General features: G+C 44.7%; 1 protein-coding gene across 2 annotated transcripts in view; it reads left to right on the top strand.

Annotated features, from left to right (window-relative positions):
• LOC133460986 (cleavage and polyadenylation specificity factor subunit 1-like) overlaps positions 1 to 18,152 on the top strand; it is an 81,533-nt gene that overhangs the window by 14,401 nt on the left and 48,980 nt on the right. For both annotated transcript variants that reach the window (XM_061741713.1, XM_061741714.1), the window contains exons 10-16: positions 1,067 to 1,160; positions 2,457 to 2,544; positions 5,053 to 5,163; positions 5,328 to 5,376; positions 5,871 to 5,944; positions 6,665 to 6,739; positions 7,835 to 7,915. In XM_061741713.1, the coding sequence (XP_061597697.1) occupies positions 1,067 to 1,160; positions 2,457 to 2,544; positions 5,053 to 5,163; positions 5,328 to 5,376; positions 5,871 to 5,944; positions 6,665 to 6,739; positions 7,835 to 7,915 (572 nt within the window). The remainder of the gene's footprint in view (positions 1 to 1,066; positions 1,161 to 2,456; positions 2,545 to 5,052; positions 5,164 to 5,327; positions 5,377 to 5,870; positions 5,945 to 6,664; positions 6,740 to 7,834; positions 7,916 to 18,152) is intronic.

Raw genomic sequence — 18,152 nt, forward strand, 5'->3', positions numbered from 1 at the left:
TCACCTTTAGCACCAGTTTCATCAGGGATGAACGTACAGCAGTGTTCCTAAATTACAACAACAATGTAAGTAAAGAGTTTGAGGAACAATTCCTAACATGTCAGCACGACTCATTAGTGGAAAAGTTTCCTCCATCTCTCGGACTCCTCTCCAGTCTGTTGTAGCCAGTCAGTTTGGGCTAGTCATCTTCTTCAGGCCCGTGGCTGGTGAGTAGGCGTCTGGTGAGTTCTTCAGCGGACAAAGGTTTTGATACCGTCCGACTTCCGGCCTACTCAGGGTCTGGAAAGTTTCCCACTAGCTTTCACTGTGACTGTTGAACCCACGTAGATCGTTCAGCAGCCTTTACTGCTGTCTGTGCCGTGATCTGGACCACAAAGGGGCCGTCCCAACGGGGTGATGACCTTTCACCACTCGAATCAGGATCTGGTCACCCGGTTTCAGCAGTTCCTGCTTAGGAGAGAGAAGAGAAAGCGGCAGCCCACAAGAACTTTGAACATCTGTTCAGCAAACAATTTACTCATCCACATCGAGAGTGGATCTGCCTCTTCGGCTTTCTCTTTCCTTCCCATAGAGGGAGCTGGAACGGGCGAACATGCACTACCCCAAAGGGTGTCACAAAATTTTTAAAGTAGGTATTTGAATACTTATATTTTGTGTACTATACCCTGCCTCCCTCCTGTTTGAGACATGAGACTTTCCATGGCTCAATTTAGCCACCAGGGGGAACAGGTTTTCTGGAAGTACTGGTTTGTTTCAACTAGAAGTTGAGTTGGATGTCAACAGGGATAGGGGTCTCGTTGTCATCATCCTCTTCTTCCGGACCTTTCCCAGTTATTTGTATCATTTTAACAAAAACATCAACAGAGAGGCCCATAGGAAATTCCTACACTCAACCCACGGACATCCAGTCCCCAAAATGAGAGGACACCTCACTCTCAGGATTCACCAATCCTCATCCGTGCAGCGTCTCGTGAACGCGCAGCCAGACAGGCAACATGGAGCTTACAGTCCAGATCCGGACCCTGACCCTAACCCAGGTTTCTAACCCCCAACCCTCTACCTACAGGAGTCCAGGAGGAGGTCCGGATCTCCCTGGACTGCTCCCAGTCCGACTTCATCGCCTACGACAAGATGGTGATCAGCCTGAAGGGAGGAGAGATGTGAGTCCGGGGTCTGAGGGGGTTCAGGGGTCTGAGGGGGTTCAGGGGTCTGAGGGGGTTCAGGGTCTGAGGGGGTTCAGGGTCTGAGGGGGTTCAGGGTCTGAGGGGGTTCAGGGTCTGAGGGGGTCTGAGGGGTCTGAGGGGGTTCAGGGTCTGAGGGGGTTCAGGGTCTGAGGGGGTTCAGGGTCTGAGGGGGTTCAGGGTCTGAGGGGGTTCAGGGTCTGAGGGGGTTCAGGGTCTGAGGGGGTTCAGGGGTCTGAGGGGGTTCAGGGTCTGAGGGGGTCTGAGGGGGTTCAGGGTCTGAGGGGGTTCAGGGTCTGAGGGGGTTCAGGGTCTGAGGGGGTTCAGGGGTCTGAGGGGGTTCAGGGTCTGAGGGGGTTCAGGGTCTGAGGGGGTTCAGGGGTCTGAGGGGGTTCAGGGGTCTGAGGGGGTTCAGGGTCTGAGGGGGTTCAGGGTCTGAGGGGGTTCAGGGTCTGAGGGGGTTCAGGGTCTGAGGGGGTTCAGGGTCTGAGGGGGTTCAGGGTCTGAGGGGGTTCAGGGTCTGAGGGGGTTCAGGGTCTGAGGGGTCTGAGGGGGTTCAGGGTCTGAGGGGGTTCAGGGTCTGAGGGGGTTCAGGGGTCTGAGGGGTCTGAGGGGGTTCAGGGTCTGAGGGGTCTGAGGGGGTTCAGGGTCTGAGGGGGTTCAGGGTCTGAGGGGGTTCAGGGTCTGAGGGGGTTCAGGGTCTGAGGGGGTCTGAGGGGGTCTGAGGGGGTTCAGGGTCTGAGGGGGTTCAGGGTCTGAGGGGGTTCAGGGGTCTGAGGGGGTTCAGGGTCTGAGGGGGTTCAGGGTCTGAGGGGGTTCAGGGTCTGAGGGGTTAAATTGTTGATTCTATGATCTGACCTTGACAGAGCAGCCTGGCAGGTTAGTCTAGTCACAATCTCCCTGGTGGAATAAAAACAAGATGCTCTGCCCCCACTAACCCTCCCCTTCCCAGGACACCTGTGGACCTGGATCAGAACTGTACCGGGTCTGTGGACCTGGATCAGAACTGTACCGGGTCTGTGAACCTGGATCAGAACTGTACCGGGTCTGTGGACCTGGATCAGAACTGTACCGGGTCTGTGGACCTGGATCAGAACTGTACCGGGTCTGTGGACCTGGATCAGAACTGTACCGGGTCTGTGGACCTGGATCAGAACTGTACCGGGTCTGTGGACCTGGATCAGAACTGTACCGGGTCTGTGGACCTGGATCAGAACAGACTGATACTCCGACTGTGATGTTCCCACACTGATATTCCGACTTTTGTTCTTCCAGCTACGTTCTGACCCTCATCACCGACGGCATGAGGAGCGTCAGGGCCTTCCACTTCGACAAGGCTGCTGCCAGCGTGCTGACCACCTGCGTAAGTCTAGACACCCCCTTAATCCTGAACCTGAACCAGGTTTATCTATAAAACTACAGCAGCACCACCTGTGTGAGTTTAGACACCCTTAATCCTGGTTCAGGTTCATCTATAAAACTACAGCAGCACCACCTGTGTGAGTTTAAACACCCTTAATCCTGAACCTGAACCAGGTTCATCTATAAAACTACAGCAGATCCACCTGTGTGAGTTTAGACACCCTTAAAGGTATTGTGAAAAACACATTTTTCTTGATTTTTTGTGTTTTGTTGGGTGTCTTGACATCAATTACACCCAAAAAACAACAAACTTTTAACATTCAGTGTATTGTGTGCTTTCTGGGATTTTCCGCATAATTATGTAAAAACGGCGCATGTGGTTTGCTGGCGGGCCGTTACGTAACGGCCCGCTAAATCACCGCCCCCTCCACCCAGCTCCCTGCCTCCTCTCCTCTCCAGCGCACCATAAAGGCTGATTTATGGTTCCGCGTTACACCGACGCAGAGCCTACGGCGTAGGGTTACGCGGCGACGCGCACCGTACGCTGAACCCTACGGCGTAGGCTCTGCGTCGATTTAACGCGGAACCATAAATCAGGCTTAACACGGAGCTGTTTAGAGCCTCTTTTGTTCTAATCACCGGAGGAAAACTGCTAAGAAGACCCGCGGCCACTGACTGGACTTAAGATAAGGGGACAGTGCTGCTTGCATGCCTTTATTTTTATGATTGTTTGCTGTGGTTCTCCCTGCTGCTTTTCCGTGCATGCTTCTCCTGTCGCTCCCGGCTTAACTCTCCGACGCCGCGGTGAGCGTATGGCTGGAGGAGGAGGAGGTTTGGAGGAGGAGCAGAGCAATGATTGACAGGAAAGGGGGGAAAGGAAGCGTTTTTCACGGGGCAAAAAAACACTGTAATAAAAAGCCAGTAAAAGAGTACTAGAGTGAAGTTTTTCTTGTTACACTCTTTTAGACACATTTGAGGGATGTTGGCCAAGACTTTTAATAGTGTTAAAAGCATGTTAAAAATGATGTCACAATACCTTTAATCCTGGTTCAGGTTCATCTATAAAACTACAGCAGATCACCACCTGTGTGAGTTTAAACACCCTTAATCCTGGTTCAGGTGCTGGTTCAGGTTTATCTATAAAACTACAGCAGCTCCACCTGCGTAAGTTTAGACACCCCGTTAGTTCTGACGGTCTGAACAGCCCAGGTGTGTGACAGGCCGTGGTTTACGCTCATTATATCACAGCTGAGCGGCGTCTCCGGCCGACGCCAAGTGATGCTTTTATAAAACGGTTACCAATAATGTAAATATGAAAGAGAAATACACAATCTATTTGATTTTTAATAAATCAGAAATACATATTATCCAGTAAAAATATCCCCACTGTGTAAAAAAATAGTCCCATCTCTCCTGACGTTTGTTCTGCGTGTCGTCTTTTCCTCGGCTTTTTTTTTCGGAGACAGGAACTCCTCCATCCATCCATCCATCGTTAGCTCCTCCCCGCTAACGTTAGCTCCTCCCCGGAGATCAACTTTTACCCTCAACATGCCTCATTAATTGTAATTAATTGTAATCTGTACCAGTTGGTTGTTGTCATGGAAACATTGTTGCTTCCCTGACGTGGAATGATCTGCTGTGATGAGACTTTAGAATAGAAGCCGTGGTATAAGCTCATTATAGCACAGTTAACAACCAATCAGATCATTATACCACAGTTAACAACCAATCAGATCAATATACCACAGTTAACAACCAATCAGATCATTATACCACAGTTAACAACCAATCAGATCATTATACCACAGTTAACAACCAATCAGATCATTATACCACAGTTAACAACCAATCAGATCATTATACCACAGTTAACAACCAATCAGATCATTATACCACAGTTAACAACCAATCAGATCATTATACCACAGTTAACAACCAATCAGATCATTATACCACAGTTAACAACCAATCAGATCATTATACCACAGTTAACAACCAATCAGATCATTATACCACAGTTAACAACCAATCAGATCATTATACCACAGTTAACAACCAATCAGATCATTATACCACAGTTAACAACCAATCAGATCATTATACCACAGTTAACAACCAATCAGATCATTATACCACAGTTAACAACCAATCAGATCATTATACCACAGTTAACAACCAATCAGATCATTATACCACAGTTAACAACCAATCAGATCATTATACCACAGTTAACAACCAATCAGATCATTATACCACAGTTAACAACCACAACAACAGGTCTACAGGTCTAGACCAGGTCCAGGACCAGGTCCAGGTCCAGGTCCAGGTCTAACCAGGTCTTCTCCCCAGATGGTGACCATGGAGCCGGGGTTCCTGTTCCTGGGGTCCAGGTTAGGGAACCCTGGAGCAGGTCTCAGCAGGTTTAGAGCAGGTCTACAGGTCTGGATCAGGTCCAGGTCCAGGTCCAGGACCAGGTCCAGGTCTAACCAGGTTCTGGTTCTCCCCCCAGATGGTGACCATGGAGCCGGGGTTCCTGTTCCTGGGGTCCAGACTGGGGAACTCTCTCCTACTGAAATACACAGAGAAGCTGCAGGAGACGCCGCTGGAGGACAAGAAGCAGGCAGGTTCCTGATCGGGTTATTGATCCCTGATCACTGTTATTGATCACTGATGGGTGCTACTGATCACTGATCGCTGTTATTGATCACTGATGGGTGCTACTGATCACCTATGGTTGTTACTGATCCTGTTATTGATTACTGATCCTGGTCCCTGAACCTGCAGGAGGAACCGCCCAACAAGAAGAAGAGACTGGAGTCTTCCAACTGGACCGGTAGGTTCTCCCCCCCCGGTCTGTGATGTCACTGACCCTAACCCGGTCTGTGATGTCACTGGTCCCGTGATGTCACTGGTCCCGTGATGTCACTGGTCCCGTGACGTCACTGGTCCCGTGATGTCACTGGTCCCGTGATGTCACTGGTCCCGTGATGTCACTGGTCCCGTGATGTCACTGGTCCCGTGACGTCACTGGTCCCGTGACGTCACTGGTCCCGTGATGTCACTGGTCCCGTGATGTCACTGGTCCCGTGAGGTCACTGGTCCCGTGATGTCACTGGTCCCGTGACGTCACTGGTCCCGTGATGTCACTGGTCCTGTGATGTCACTGGTCCCGTGACGTCACTGGTCCCGTGATGTCACTGGTCCCGTGACGTCACTGGTCCCGTGACGTCACTGGTCCCGTGACGTCACTGGTCCCGTGACGTCACTGGTCCCGTCACGTCACTGACCCCCCCCTCCTCTAACGGTGTTTCTCTAACTTCTCTCCAGACGAGGTGGATGAGATCGAGGTTTACGGCAGTGAAGCTCAGTCAGGAACCCAGCTGGCCACCTACTCCTTCGAGGTAGGTTCTGGTTCTGGTTCTGGTTCTGGTTCTGGTTCTGGTCCAGTTTAAAGGTCCAGGAATGCAGCATCATGGTTGTGTTTCCTGCAGGTTTGTGATGGTTCTGGTTAGGGCTGGGCGATATATTTATATATATATATATTTGTGACAAATTGACTTGAATGTTTTATTTGAGATTGTCACAAATGTTTTGTTATTTGCACAACTGTCAACCTCAGTGGAAAAGTCTGCCTGTTACTGTCTACATTGTATTAATTACAGTGTATTTTAATTTCATTGTTATGCAGGAAAGGGATATTAGTTTTATTTTATTCAAGAAGCATTTTTATTCTACATATGCAGGCAGTTTATTTTTATTTCATTTGTTTTATACATGTTGATATTGTGCAGACCTCTGTTAATAAAGAACCTGTGTGACATTTGGTACGAGGCTTTGTATTAAAACTGTTTTTTTAAGAAATGAAGCTAACGGAGATGCTAACAGAGATGCTAACAGAGATGCTAACGGAGATGCTAACGGAGAAGCTAACAGAGAAGCTAACAGAGATGCTATGCTATAATGCTTTGGGGGAAACTCCAATTATGGCACAGAAAAAATATGGATATATATCGAGTATCAACATTCAGCTAGAAAATATGGAGACATGACTTTTGGTCCATATCGCCCAGCCTTAGTTCTGGTTCTGGTCGAGTTTAAAGGTCCAGTTGTGTCTCCTGCAGGTTTGTGACAGCATCCTGAACATCGGCCCCTGTTCCAACGCCTCCATGGGGGAGCCGGCCTTCCTGTCTGAGGAGGTAAGTACTGATCCAGGTCCACAGACCCGGTACGGTTCTGATCCAGGTCCACAGACCCGGTACAGTTCTGATCCAGGTCCACAGACCCGGTACAGTTCTGATCCAGGTCCACAGACCCGGTACGGTTCTGATCCAGGTCCACAGGTGTCCTGGGAAGGGGAGGGCTAGTGGGAGCAGAGCATCTTGTTTTTATTCCACCAGGGAGATTGTGACTGGACTAACCTGCCAGGCTGCTCTGTCAAGGCCAGATTATAGAATCAACAGTTGTATTGGAAAAAACAGACAGACTCAGTAATTTTCCGTCTGCCTTAAGTCTCTGGTTCATCAATGGCGACTCCAAACAGACCAATTTGTGGCCATTTCCCACCAAGCCGAGCTTCCACCTTCTCCAAGGTCTTATCCATCTTACCAATGAGCTCAAAGACGCCGCTAGCCTGCGATTCTGTTCAAGAATCACATCCAGCTTACGGCTTTGCTCCCCCAGCGTTAAAGTCTGAGCGTTGGTAGCCGTGCTTGATCCTTCAGCCACGTCCGGCAGCTCAGAAACGGCCAAAACAGCTGTCGACGACTTACGCATTAGTCGATATACCAGGAATCCACCAGCTCCAAACAGCAGAAATCCTGCTATCATAAATCCAATTATGAAGCATCTTCAACGTCCTCGACAAACAGAATCACCAAACACAACGGTTTCCAATGTTTCCAGGAATCCATTGTGTATCCAGCAAAAAATGTCCCATCGGGGCAGGAGGGCTCCCTTACCCCCTGACTTCTGGTCACAAAAATGTGGTCAATTGTGCTGAGAGACCAGTTAATCAATTCCATGATTGTAGAGTTTCGGAGGAGTGAAAAGGAGAGACTCTGAAGACGAGACAAAAAGCAGCAGCAGGGCAGATAGGGAGGGAGAGGGAGCAGAAAAGCGTCGGCCTTCGCCGAGAGCCGGAAGAAGAAGAATGTACACCGCATTTACACCACATTTACACCACATTTACACCACATTTACACCACATTTACACTGCATTTACACCACATTTACACCACATTTACCCCCGAAGCGTCAGCTCTAACCTCCATGTTGTTCCCCCTTGTTTCCAGTTCCAGAACAACCCAGAACCGGACCTGGAGGTCGTTGTCTGCTCCGGATACGGCAAGAACGGAGCTCTGTCTGTCCTGCAGGTGAACTTACTACCCATAACGATACTTAAATATGTAATGGTAAATCAGGGACTATATTCACTACAGGTAAATCAGGGACTAGTGCACTACAGGTAAATCAGGAACTATATTCACTACAGGTAAATCAGGGACTAGTGCACTACAGGTAAATCAGGGACTACATGCACTACAGGTAAATCAGGGACTAGTGCACTACAGGTAAATCAGGGACTAGTTCACTACAGGTAAATCAGGGATTATTGCACTACAGGTAAATCAGGGACTACATGCACTACAGGTAAATCAGGGACTAGTACACTACAGGTAAATCAGGACTATATTCACTACAGGTTAATCAGGGACTATATTCACTACAGGTAAATCAGGGACTAGTACACTACAGGTAAATCAGGGACTAGTGCACTACAGGTAAATCAGGGACTACATGCACTACAGGTAAATCAGGGACTATATTCACTACAGGTAAATCAGGGACTAGTGCACTACAGGTAAATCAGGGACTACATGCCCTACAGGTAAATCAGGGACTACATGCACTACAGGTAAATCAGGACTATATTCACTACAGGTAAATCAAGGACTACATGCACTACAGGTAAATCAGGACTATATTCACTACAGGTAAATCAAGGACTAGTGCACTACAGGTACATCAGGGACTACGTGCACTACAGGTAAATCAGGGACTACATGCACTACAGGTAAATCAGGGACTACGTGCACTACAGGTACATCAGGGACTACGTGCACTACAGGTAAATCAGGGACTACATGCACTACAGGTAAATCAGGGACTAGTGCACTACAGGTAAATCAGGGACTAGTGCACTACAGGTAAATCAGGAACTATATTCACTACAGGTAAATCAGGGACTACATGCACTACAGGTAAATCAGGGACTACATGCACTACAGGTAAATCAGGGACTATATTCACTACAGGTAAATCAGGGACTACATGCACTACAGGTAAATCAGGGACTACATGCACTACAGGTAAATCAGGGACTATATTCACTACAGGTAAATCAGGGACTATATTCACTACAGGTAAATCAGGGACTACATTCACTACAGGTAAATCAGGGACTACATGCACTACAGGTAAATCAGGGACTACATGCACTACAGGTAAATCAGGGACTACATGCACTACAGGTAAATCAGGGACTATATTCACTACAGGTAAATCAGGGACTATATTCACTACAGGTAAATCAGGGACTACATTCACTACAGGTAAATCAGGGACTACATGCACTACAGGTAAATCAGGGACTATATTCACTACAGGTAAATCAGGGACTACATGCACTACAGGTAAATCAGGGACTACATGCACTACAGGTAAATCAGGGACTACATGCACTACAGGTAAATCAGGGACTATATTCACTACAGGTAGATCAGGGACTATATTCACTACAGGTAAATCAGGGACTATATTCACTACAGGTAAATCAGGGACTACATTCACTACAGGTAAATCAGGGACTACATTCACTACAGGTAAATCAGGGACTATATTCACTACAGGTAGATCAGGGACTAGTGCACTACAGGTAAATCAGGGACTACATTCACTACAGGTAAATCAGGGACTACATTCACTACAGGTAAATCAGGGACTATATTCACTACAGGTAGATCAGGGACTAGTGCACTACAGGTAAATCAGGGACTACAAGCACTACAGGTAAATCAGGAACTACATTCACTACAGGTAAATCAGGGACTAGTGCACTACAGGTAAATCAGGGACTATATTCACTACAGGTAAATCAGAACTATATTCACTACAGGTAGATCAGGGATTATATTCACTACAGGTAAATCAGGACTATATTCACTACAGGTAAATCAGGGACTATATTCACTACAGGTAAATCAGGACTATATTCACTACAGGTAAATCAGGGATTATATTCAATACAGGTAAATCAGGACTATATTCACTACAGGTAAATCAGGACTACATTCACTACAGGTAAATCAGGGACTAGTGCACTACAGGTAAATCAGGGACTACATTCACTACAGGTAAATCAGGGACTATATTCACTACAGGTAGATCAGGGATTATATTCACTACAGGTAAATCAGGACTATATTCACTACAGGTAAATCAGGGATTATATTCACTACAGGTAAATCAGGACTATATTCACTACAGGTAAATCAGGGACTATATTCACTACAGGTAGATCAGGGATTATATTCACTACAGGTAAATCAGGGACTATATTCACTACAGGTAAATCAGGACTATATTCACTACAGGTAAATCAGGGACTACATGCACTACAGGTAAATCAGGGACTAGTGCACTACAGGTAAATCAGGAACTACATTCACTACAGGTAAATCAGGAACTACATGCACTACAGGTAAATCAGGGACTACATGCACTACAGGTAAATCAGGACTATATTCACTACAGGTAGATCAGGACTATATTCACTACAGGTAAATCAGGGACTACATGCACTACAGATAAATCAGGGACTATATTCACTACAGGTAAATCAGGGACTACATGCACTACAGGTAAATCAGGGATTATATTCACTACAGGTAAATCAGGGACTACATGCACTACAGGTAAATCAGGGATTATATTCACTACAGGTAAATCAGGGACTATATTCACTACAGGTAAATCAGGACTATATTCACTACAGGTAAATCAGGACTATATTCACTACAGGTAAATCAGGACTATATTCACTACAGGTAAATCAGGGACTACATGCACTACAGGTAAATCAGGGACTAGTGCACTACAGGTAAATCAGGGACTACATGCACTACAGGTAAATCAGGGACTACATGCACTACAGGTAAATCAGGGACTAGTGCACTACAGGTAAATCAGGGACTACATGCACTACAGGTAAATCAGGGACTATATTCACTACATGTAAATCAGGGACTATATTCACTACAGGTAAATCAGGGACTACATGCACTACAGGTAAATCAGGGACTATATTCACTACAGGTAAATCAGGGACTATATTCACTACAGGTAAATCAGAGACTAGTGCATTACAGGTAAATCAGTGACTATATTCACTACAGGTAAATCAGGGACTACATTCACTACAGGTAAATCAGGGACTATATTCACTACAGGTAAATCAGAGACTAGTGCATTACAGGTAAATCAGTGACTATATTAACTACAGGTAAATCAGGGACTACATGCACTACAGGTAAATCAGGACTATATTCACTACAGGTAAATCAGGGACTAGTGCACTACAGGTAAATCAGGGACTACATTCACTACAGGTAAATCAGGGACTAGTGCACTACAGGTAAATCAGGGACTACATGCACTACAGGTAAATCAGGGACTAGTGCACTACAGGTAAATCAGGGACTAGTGCACTACAGGTAAATCAGGGACTACATGCACTACAGGTAAATCAGGGACTAGTGCACTACAGGTAAATCAGGGACTAGTGCACTAGAGGTAAATCAGGGACTAGTGCACTACAGGTAAATCAGGGACTACATTCACTACAGGTAAATCAGGGACTACATGCACTACAGGTAAATCAGGGACTACATTCACTACAGGTAAATCAGGGACTACATGCACTACAGGTAAATCAGGGACTATATTCACTACAGGTAAATCAGGGACTAGTGCACTACAGGTAAATCAGGGACTACATTCACTACAGGTAAATCAGGGACTACATTCACTACAGGTAAATCAGAGACTAGTGCATTACAGGTAAATCAGGGACTAGTGCACTACAGGTAAATCAGGAACTAGTGCACTACAGGTAAATCAGGGACTACATGCACTACAGGTAAATCAGGGACTATATTCACTACAGGTAAATCAGGGACTACATGCACTACAGGTAAATCAGGGACTATATTCACTACAGGTAAATCAGGGACTACATGCACTACAGGTAAATCAGTGACTATATTAACTACAGGTAAATCAGGGACTACATGCACTACAGGTAAATCAGGGACTACATGCACTACAGGTAAATCAGGGACTATAATCACTACAGGTAAATCAGGGACTATATTCACTACAGGTAAATCAGGGACTAGTGCATTACAGGTAAATCAGGGACTAGTGCACTACAGGTAAATCAGGGACTATAATCACTACAGGTAAATCAGGGACTATATTAACTACAGGTAAATCAGGGACTACATACACTACAGGTAAATCAGGGACTACATGCACTACAGGTAAATCAGGGACTACATTCACTACAGGTAAATCAGGGACTAGTGCACTACAGGTAAATCAGGGACTACATTCACTACAGGTAAATCAGGGACTACATACACTACAGGTAAATCAGGGACTACATGCACTACAGGTAAATCAGGGACTATATTCACTACAGGTAAATCAGGGACTAGTGCACTACAGGTAAATCAGGGACTACATTCACTACAGGTAAATCAGGGACTACATTCACTACAGGTAAATCAGGGACTACATGCACTACAGGTAAATCAGGGACTACATACACTACAGGTAAATCAGGGACTAGTGCACTACAGGTAAATCAGTGACTATATTAACTACAGGTAAATCAGGGACTACATGCACTACAGGTAAATCAGGGACTATATTCACTACAGGTAAATCAGGGACTACATGCACTACAGGTAAATCAGGGACTATATTCACTACAGGTAAATCAGGGACTACATGCACTACAGGTAAATCAGTGACTATATTAACTACAGGTAAATCAGGGACTACATGCACTACAGGTAAATCAGGGACTACATGCACTACAGGTAAATCAGGGACTACATGCACTACAGGTAAATCAGGGACTAGTGCACTACAGGTAAATCAGGGACTATAATCACTACAGGTAAATCAGGGACTAGTGCACTACAGGTAAATCAGGGACTATAATCACTACAGGTAAATCAGGGACTACATTCACTACAGGTAAATCAGGGACTAGTGCACTACAGGTAAATCAGGGACTAGTGCACTACAGGTAAATCAGGGACTACATTCACTACAGGTAAATCAGGGACTACATGCACTACAGGTAAATCAGGGACTAGTGCACTACAGGTAAATCAGAGACTAGTGCATTACAGGTAAATCAGGGACTAGTGCACTACAGGTAAATCAGGGACTATATTCACTACAGGTAAATCAGGGACTACATACACTACAGGTAAATCAGGAACTACATTCACTACAGGTAAATCAGGGACTAGTGCACTACAGGTAAATCAGGGACTATAATCACTACAGGTAAATCAGGGACTATAATCACTACAGGTAAATCAGGGACTACATTCACTACAGGTAAATCAGGGACTAGTGCACTACAGGTAAATCAGGGACTACATTCACTACAGGTAAATCAGGGACTAGTGCACTACAGGTAAATCAGGGACTAGTGCACTACAGGTAAATCAGGGACTACATTCACTACAGGTAAATCAGGGACTACATGCACTACAGGTAAATCAGGGACTATATTCACTACAGGTAAATCAGGGACTATATTCACTACAGGTAAATCAGGGACTACATTCACTACAGGTAAATCAGAGACTAGTGCATTACAGGTAAATCAGGGACTAGTGCACTACAGGTAAATCAGGAACTAGTGCACTACAGGTAAATCAGGGACTACATGCACTACAGGTAAATCAGGGACTACATGCACTACAGGTAAATCAGGGACTACATACACTACAGGTAAATCAGGGACTATATTCACTACAGGTAAATCAGGGACTACATGCACTACAGGTAAATCAGGGACTATATTCACTACAGGTAAATCAGGGACTACATGCACTACAGGTAAATCAGTGACTATATTAACTACAGGTAAATCAGGGACTACATGCACTACAGGTAAATCAGGGACTACATGCACTACAGGTAAATCAGGGACTACATGCACTACAGGTAAATCAGGGACTAGTGCACTACAGGTAAATCAGGGACTATAATCACTACAGGTAAATCAGGGACTATATTCACTACAGGTAAATCAGGGACTAGTGCATTACAGGTAAATCAGGGACTAGTGCACTACAGGTAAATCAGGGACTATAATCACTACAGGTAAATCAGGGACTATATTAACTACAGGTAAATCAGGGACTACATACACTACAGGTAAATCAGGGACTACATGCACTACAGGTAAATCAGGGACTACATGCACTACAGGTAAATCAGGGACTAGTGCACTACAGGTAAATCAGGGACTATAATCACTACAGGTAAATCAGGGACTACATTCACTACAGGTAAATCAGGGACTAGTGCACTACAGGTAAATCAGGGACTAGTGCACTACAGGTAAATCAGGGACTATATTCACTACAGGTAAATCAGGGACTACATGCACTACAGGTAAATCAGGGACTACATGCACTACAGGTAAATCAGGGACTAGTGCACTACAGGTAAATCAGGGACTAGTGCACTACAGGTAAATCAGGGACTAGTGCACTACAGGTAAATCAGGGACTAGTGCACTACAGGTAAATCAGGACTATATTCACTACAGGTAAATCAGGGACTATATTCACTACAGGTAAATCAGGGACTATATTCACTACAGGTAAATCAGGACTATATTCACTACAGGTAAATCAGGGACTATATTCACTACAGGTAAATCAGGATTATATTCACTACAGGTAGATCAGGGATTATATTCACTACAGGTAAATCAGGACTATATTCACTACAGGTAAATCAGGGACTAGTGCACTACAGGTAAATCAGGGACTACATGCACTACAGATAAATCAGGGACTAGTGCACTACAGGTAAATCAGGGACTATATTCACTACAGGTAAATCAGGGACTACATGCACTACAGGTAAATCAGGGACTAGTGCACTACAGGTAAATCAGGGACTAGTGCACTACAGGTAAATCAGGGACTAGTGCACTACAGGTAAATCAGGGACTAGTGCACTACAGGTAAATCAGGGACTAGTGCACTACAGGTAAATCTGGGACTAGTTCACTACAGGTAAATCAGGACTACATTCACTACAGGTAAATCAGGACTATATTCACTACAGGTAAATCAGGGACTATATTCACTACAGGTAAATCAGGGACTACATGCACTACAGGTAAATCAGGGACTACATGCACTACAGGTAAATCTGGGACTAGTGCACTACAGGTAAATCAGGACTACATTCACTACAGGTAAATCAGGGACTACATTCACTACAGGTAAATCAGGACTATATTCACTACAGGTAAATCAGGGACTATATTCACTACAGGTAAATCAGGGACTACATGCACTACAGGTAAATCAGGGACTACATTCACTACAGGTAAATCAGGGACTACATTCACTACAGGTAAATCAGGGACTACATGCACTACAGGTAAATCAGGGACTATATTCACTACAGGTAAATCAGGGACTAGTGCACTACAGGTAAATCAGGGACTACATTCACTACAGGTAAATCAGGGACTACATTCACTACAGGTAAATCAGGGACTACATGCACTACAGGTAAATCAGTGACTATATTAACTACAGGTAAATCAGGGACTACATGCACTACAGGTAAATCAGGGACTATATTCACTACAGGTAAATCAGGGACTACATGCACTACAGGTAAATCAGGGACTATATTCACTACAGGTAAATCAGGGACTACATGCACTACAGGTAAATCAGTGACTATATTAACTACAGGTAAATCAGGGACTACATGCACTACAGGTAAATCAGGGACTACATGCACTACAGGTAAATCAGGGACTACATGCACTACAGGTAAATCAGGGACTAGTGCACTACAGGTAAATCAGGGACTAGTGCACTACAGGTAAATCAGGACTATATTCACTACAGGTAAATCAGGGACTAGTGCACTACAGGTAAATCAGGGACTATATGCACTACAGGTAAATCAGGGACTATATGCACTACAGGTAAATCAGGGACTATAATCACTACAGGTAAATCAGGGACTAGTGCACTACAGGTAAATCAGGGACTATAATCACTACAGGTAAATCAGGGACTACATTCACTACAGGTAAATCAGGGACTAGTGCACTACAGGTAAATCAGGGACTATATGCACTACAGGTAAATCAGGGACTATAATCACTACAGGTAAATCAGGGACTAGTGCACTACAGGTAAATCAGGGACTACATTCACTACAGGTAAATCAGGGACTATAATCACTACAGGTAAATCAGGGACTAGTGCACTACAGGTAAATCAGGGACTATAATCACTACAGGTAAATCAGGGACTACATTCACTACAGGTAAATCAGGGACTAGTGCACTACAGGTAAATCAGGGACTAGTGCACTACAGGTAAATCAGGGACTACATTCACTACAGGTAAATCAGGGACTACATGCACTACAGGTAAATCAGGGACTAGTGCACTACAGGTAAATCAGAGACTAGTGCATTACAGGTAAATCAGGGACTAGTGCACTACAGGTAAATCAGGGACTAGTGCACTACAGGTAAATCAGGGACTATATTCACTACAGGTAAATCAGGGACTACATACACTACAGGTAAATCAGGAACTACATTCACTACAGGTAAATCAGGGACTAGTGCACTACAGGTAAATCAGGGACTATAATCACTACAGGTAAATCAGGGACTATAATCACTACAGGTAAATCAGGGACTACATTCACTACAGGTAAATCAGGGACTAGTGCACTACAGGTAAATCAGGGACTACATTCACTACAGGTAAATCAGGGACTAGTGCACTACAGGTAAATCAGGGACTAGTGCACTACAGGTAAATCAGGGACTACATTCACTACAGGTAAATCAGGGACTACATGCACTACAGGTAAATCAGGGACTATATTCACTACAGGTAAATCAGGGACTATATTCACTACAGGTAAATCAGGGACTACATTCACTACAGGTAAATCAGAGACTAGTGCATTACAGGTAAATCAGGGACTAGTGCACTACAGGTAAATCAGGAACTAGTGCACTACAGGTAAATCAGGGACTACATGCACTACAGGTAAATCAGGGACTACATGCACTACAGGTAAATCAGGGACTACATACACTACAGGTAAATCAGGGACTATATTCACTACAGGTAAATCAGGGACTACATGCACTACAGGTAAATCAGGGACTATATTCACTACAGGTAAATCAGGGACTACATGCACTACAGGTAAATCAGTGACTATATTAACTACAGGTAAATCAGGGACTACATGCACTACAGGTAAATCAGGGACTACATGCACTACAGGTAAATCAGGGACTACATGCACTACAGGTAAATCAGGGACTACATGCACTACAGGTAAATCAGGGACTAGTGCACTACAGGTAAATCAGGGACTATAATCACTACAGGTAAATCAGGGACTATATTCACTACAGGTAAATCAGGGACTAGTGCATTACAGGTAAATCAGGGACTAGTGCACTACAGGTAAATCAGGGACTATAATCACTACAGGTAAATCAGGGACTATATTAACTACAGGTAAATCAGGGACTACATACACTACAGGTAAATCAGGGACTACATGCACTACAGGTAAATCAGGGACTACATGCACTACAGGTAAATCAGGGACTAGTGCACTACAGGTAAATCAGGGACTATAATCACTACAGGTAAATCAGGGACTACATTCACTACAGGTAAATCAGGGACTAGTGCACTACAGGTAAATCAGGGACTAGTGCACTACAGGTAAATCAGGGACTATATTCACTACAGGTAAATCAGGGACTACATGCACTACAGGTAAATCAGGGACTACATGCACTACAGGTAAATCAGGGACTAGTGCACTACAGGTAAATCAGGGACTACATGCACTACAGGTAAATCAGGGACTATATTCACTACAGGTAAATCAGGGACTATATTCACTACAGGTAAATCAGGATTATATTCACTACAGGTAGATCAGGGATTATATTCACTACAGGTAAATCAGGACTATATTCACTACAGGTAAATCAGGGACTAGTGCACTACAGGTAAATCAGGGACTATATTCACTACAGGTAAATCAGGGACTACATACACTACAGGTAAATCAGGAACTACATTCACTACAGGTAAATCAGGGACTAGTGCACTACAGGTAAATCAGGGACTATAATCACTACAGGTAAATCAGGGACTATAATCACTACAGGTAAATCAGGGACTACATTCACTACAGGTAAATCAGGGA

Source organism: Cololabis saira, chromosome 15 (assembly GCF_033807715.1).
Source record: "Cololabis saira isolate AMF1-May2022 chromosome 15, fColSai1.1, whole genome shotgun sequence".
Lineage (NCBI taxonomy): Eukaryota > Metazoa > Chordata > Actinopteri > Beloniformes > Belonidae > Cololabis > Cololabis saira.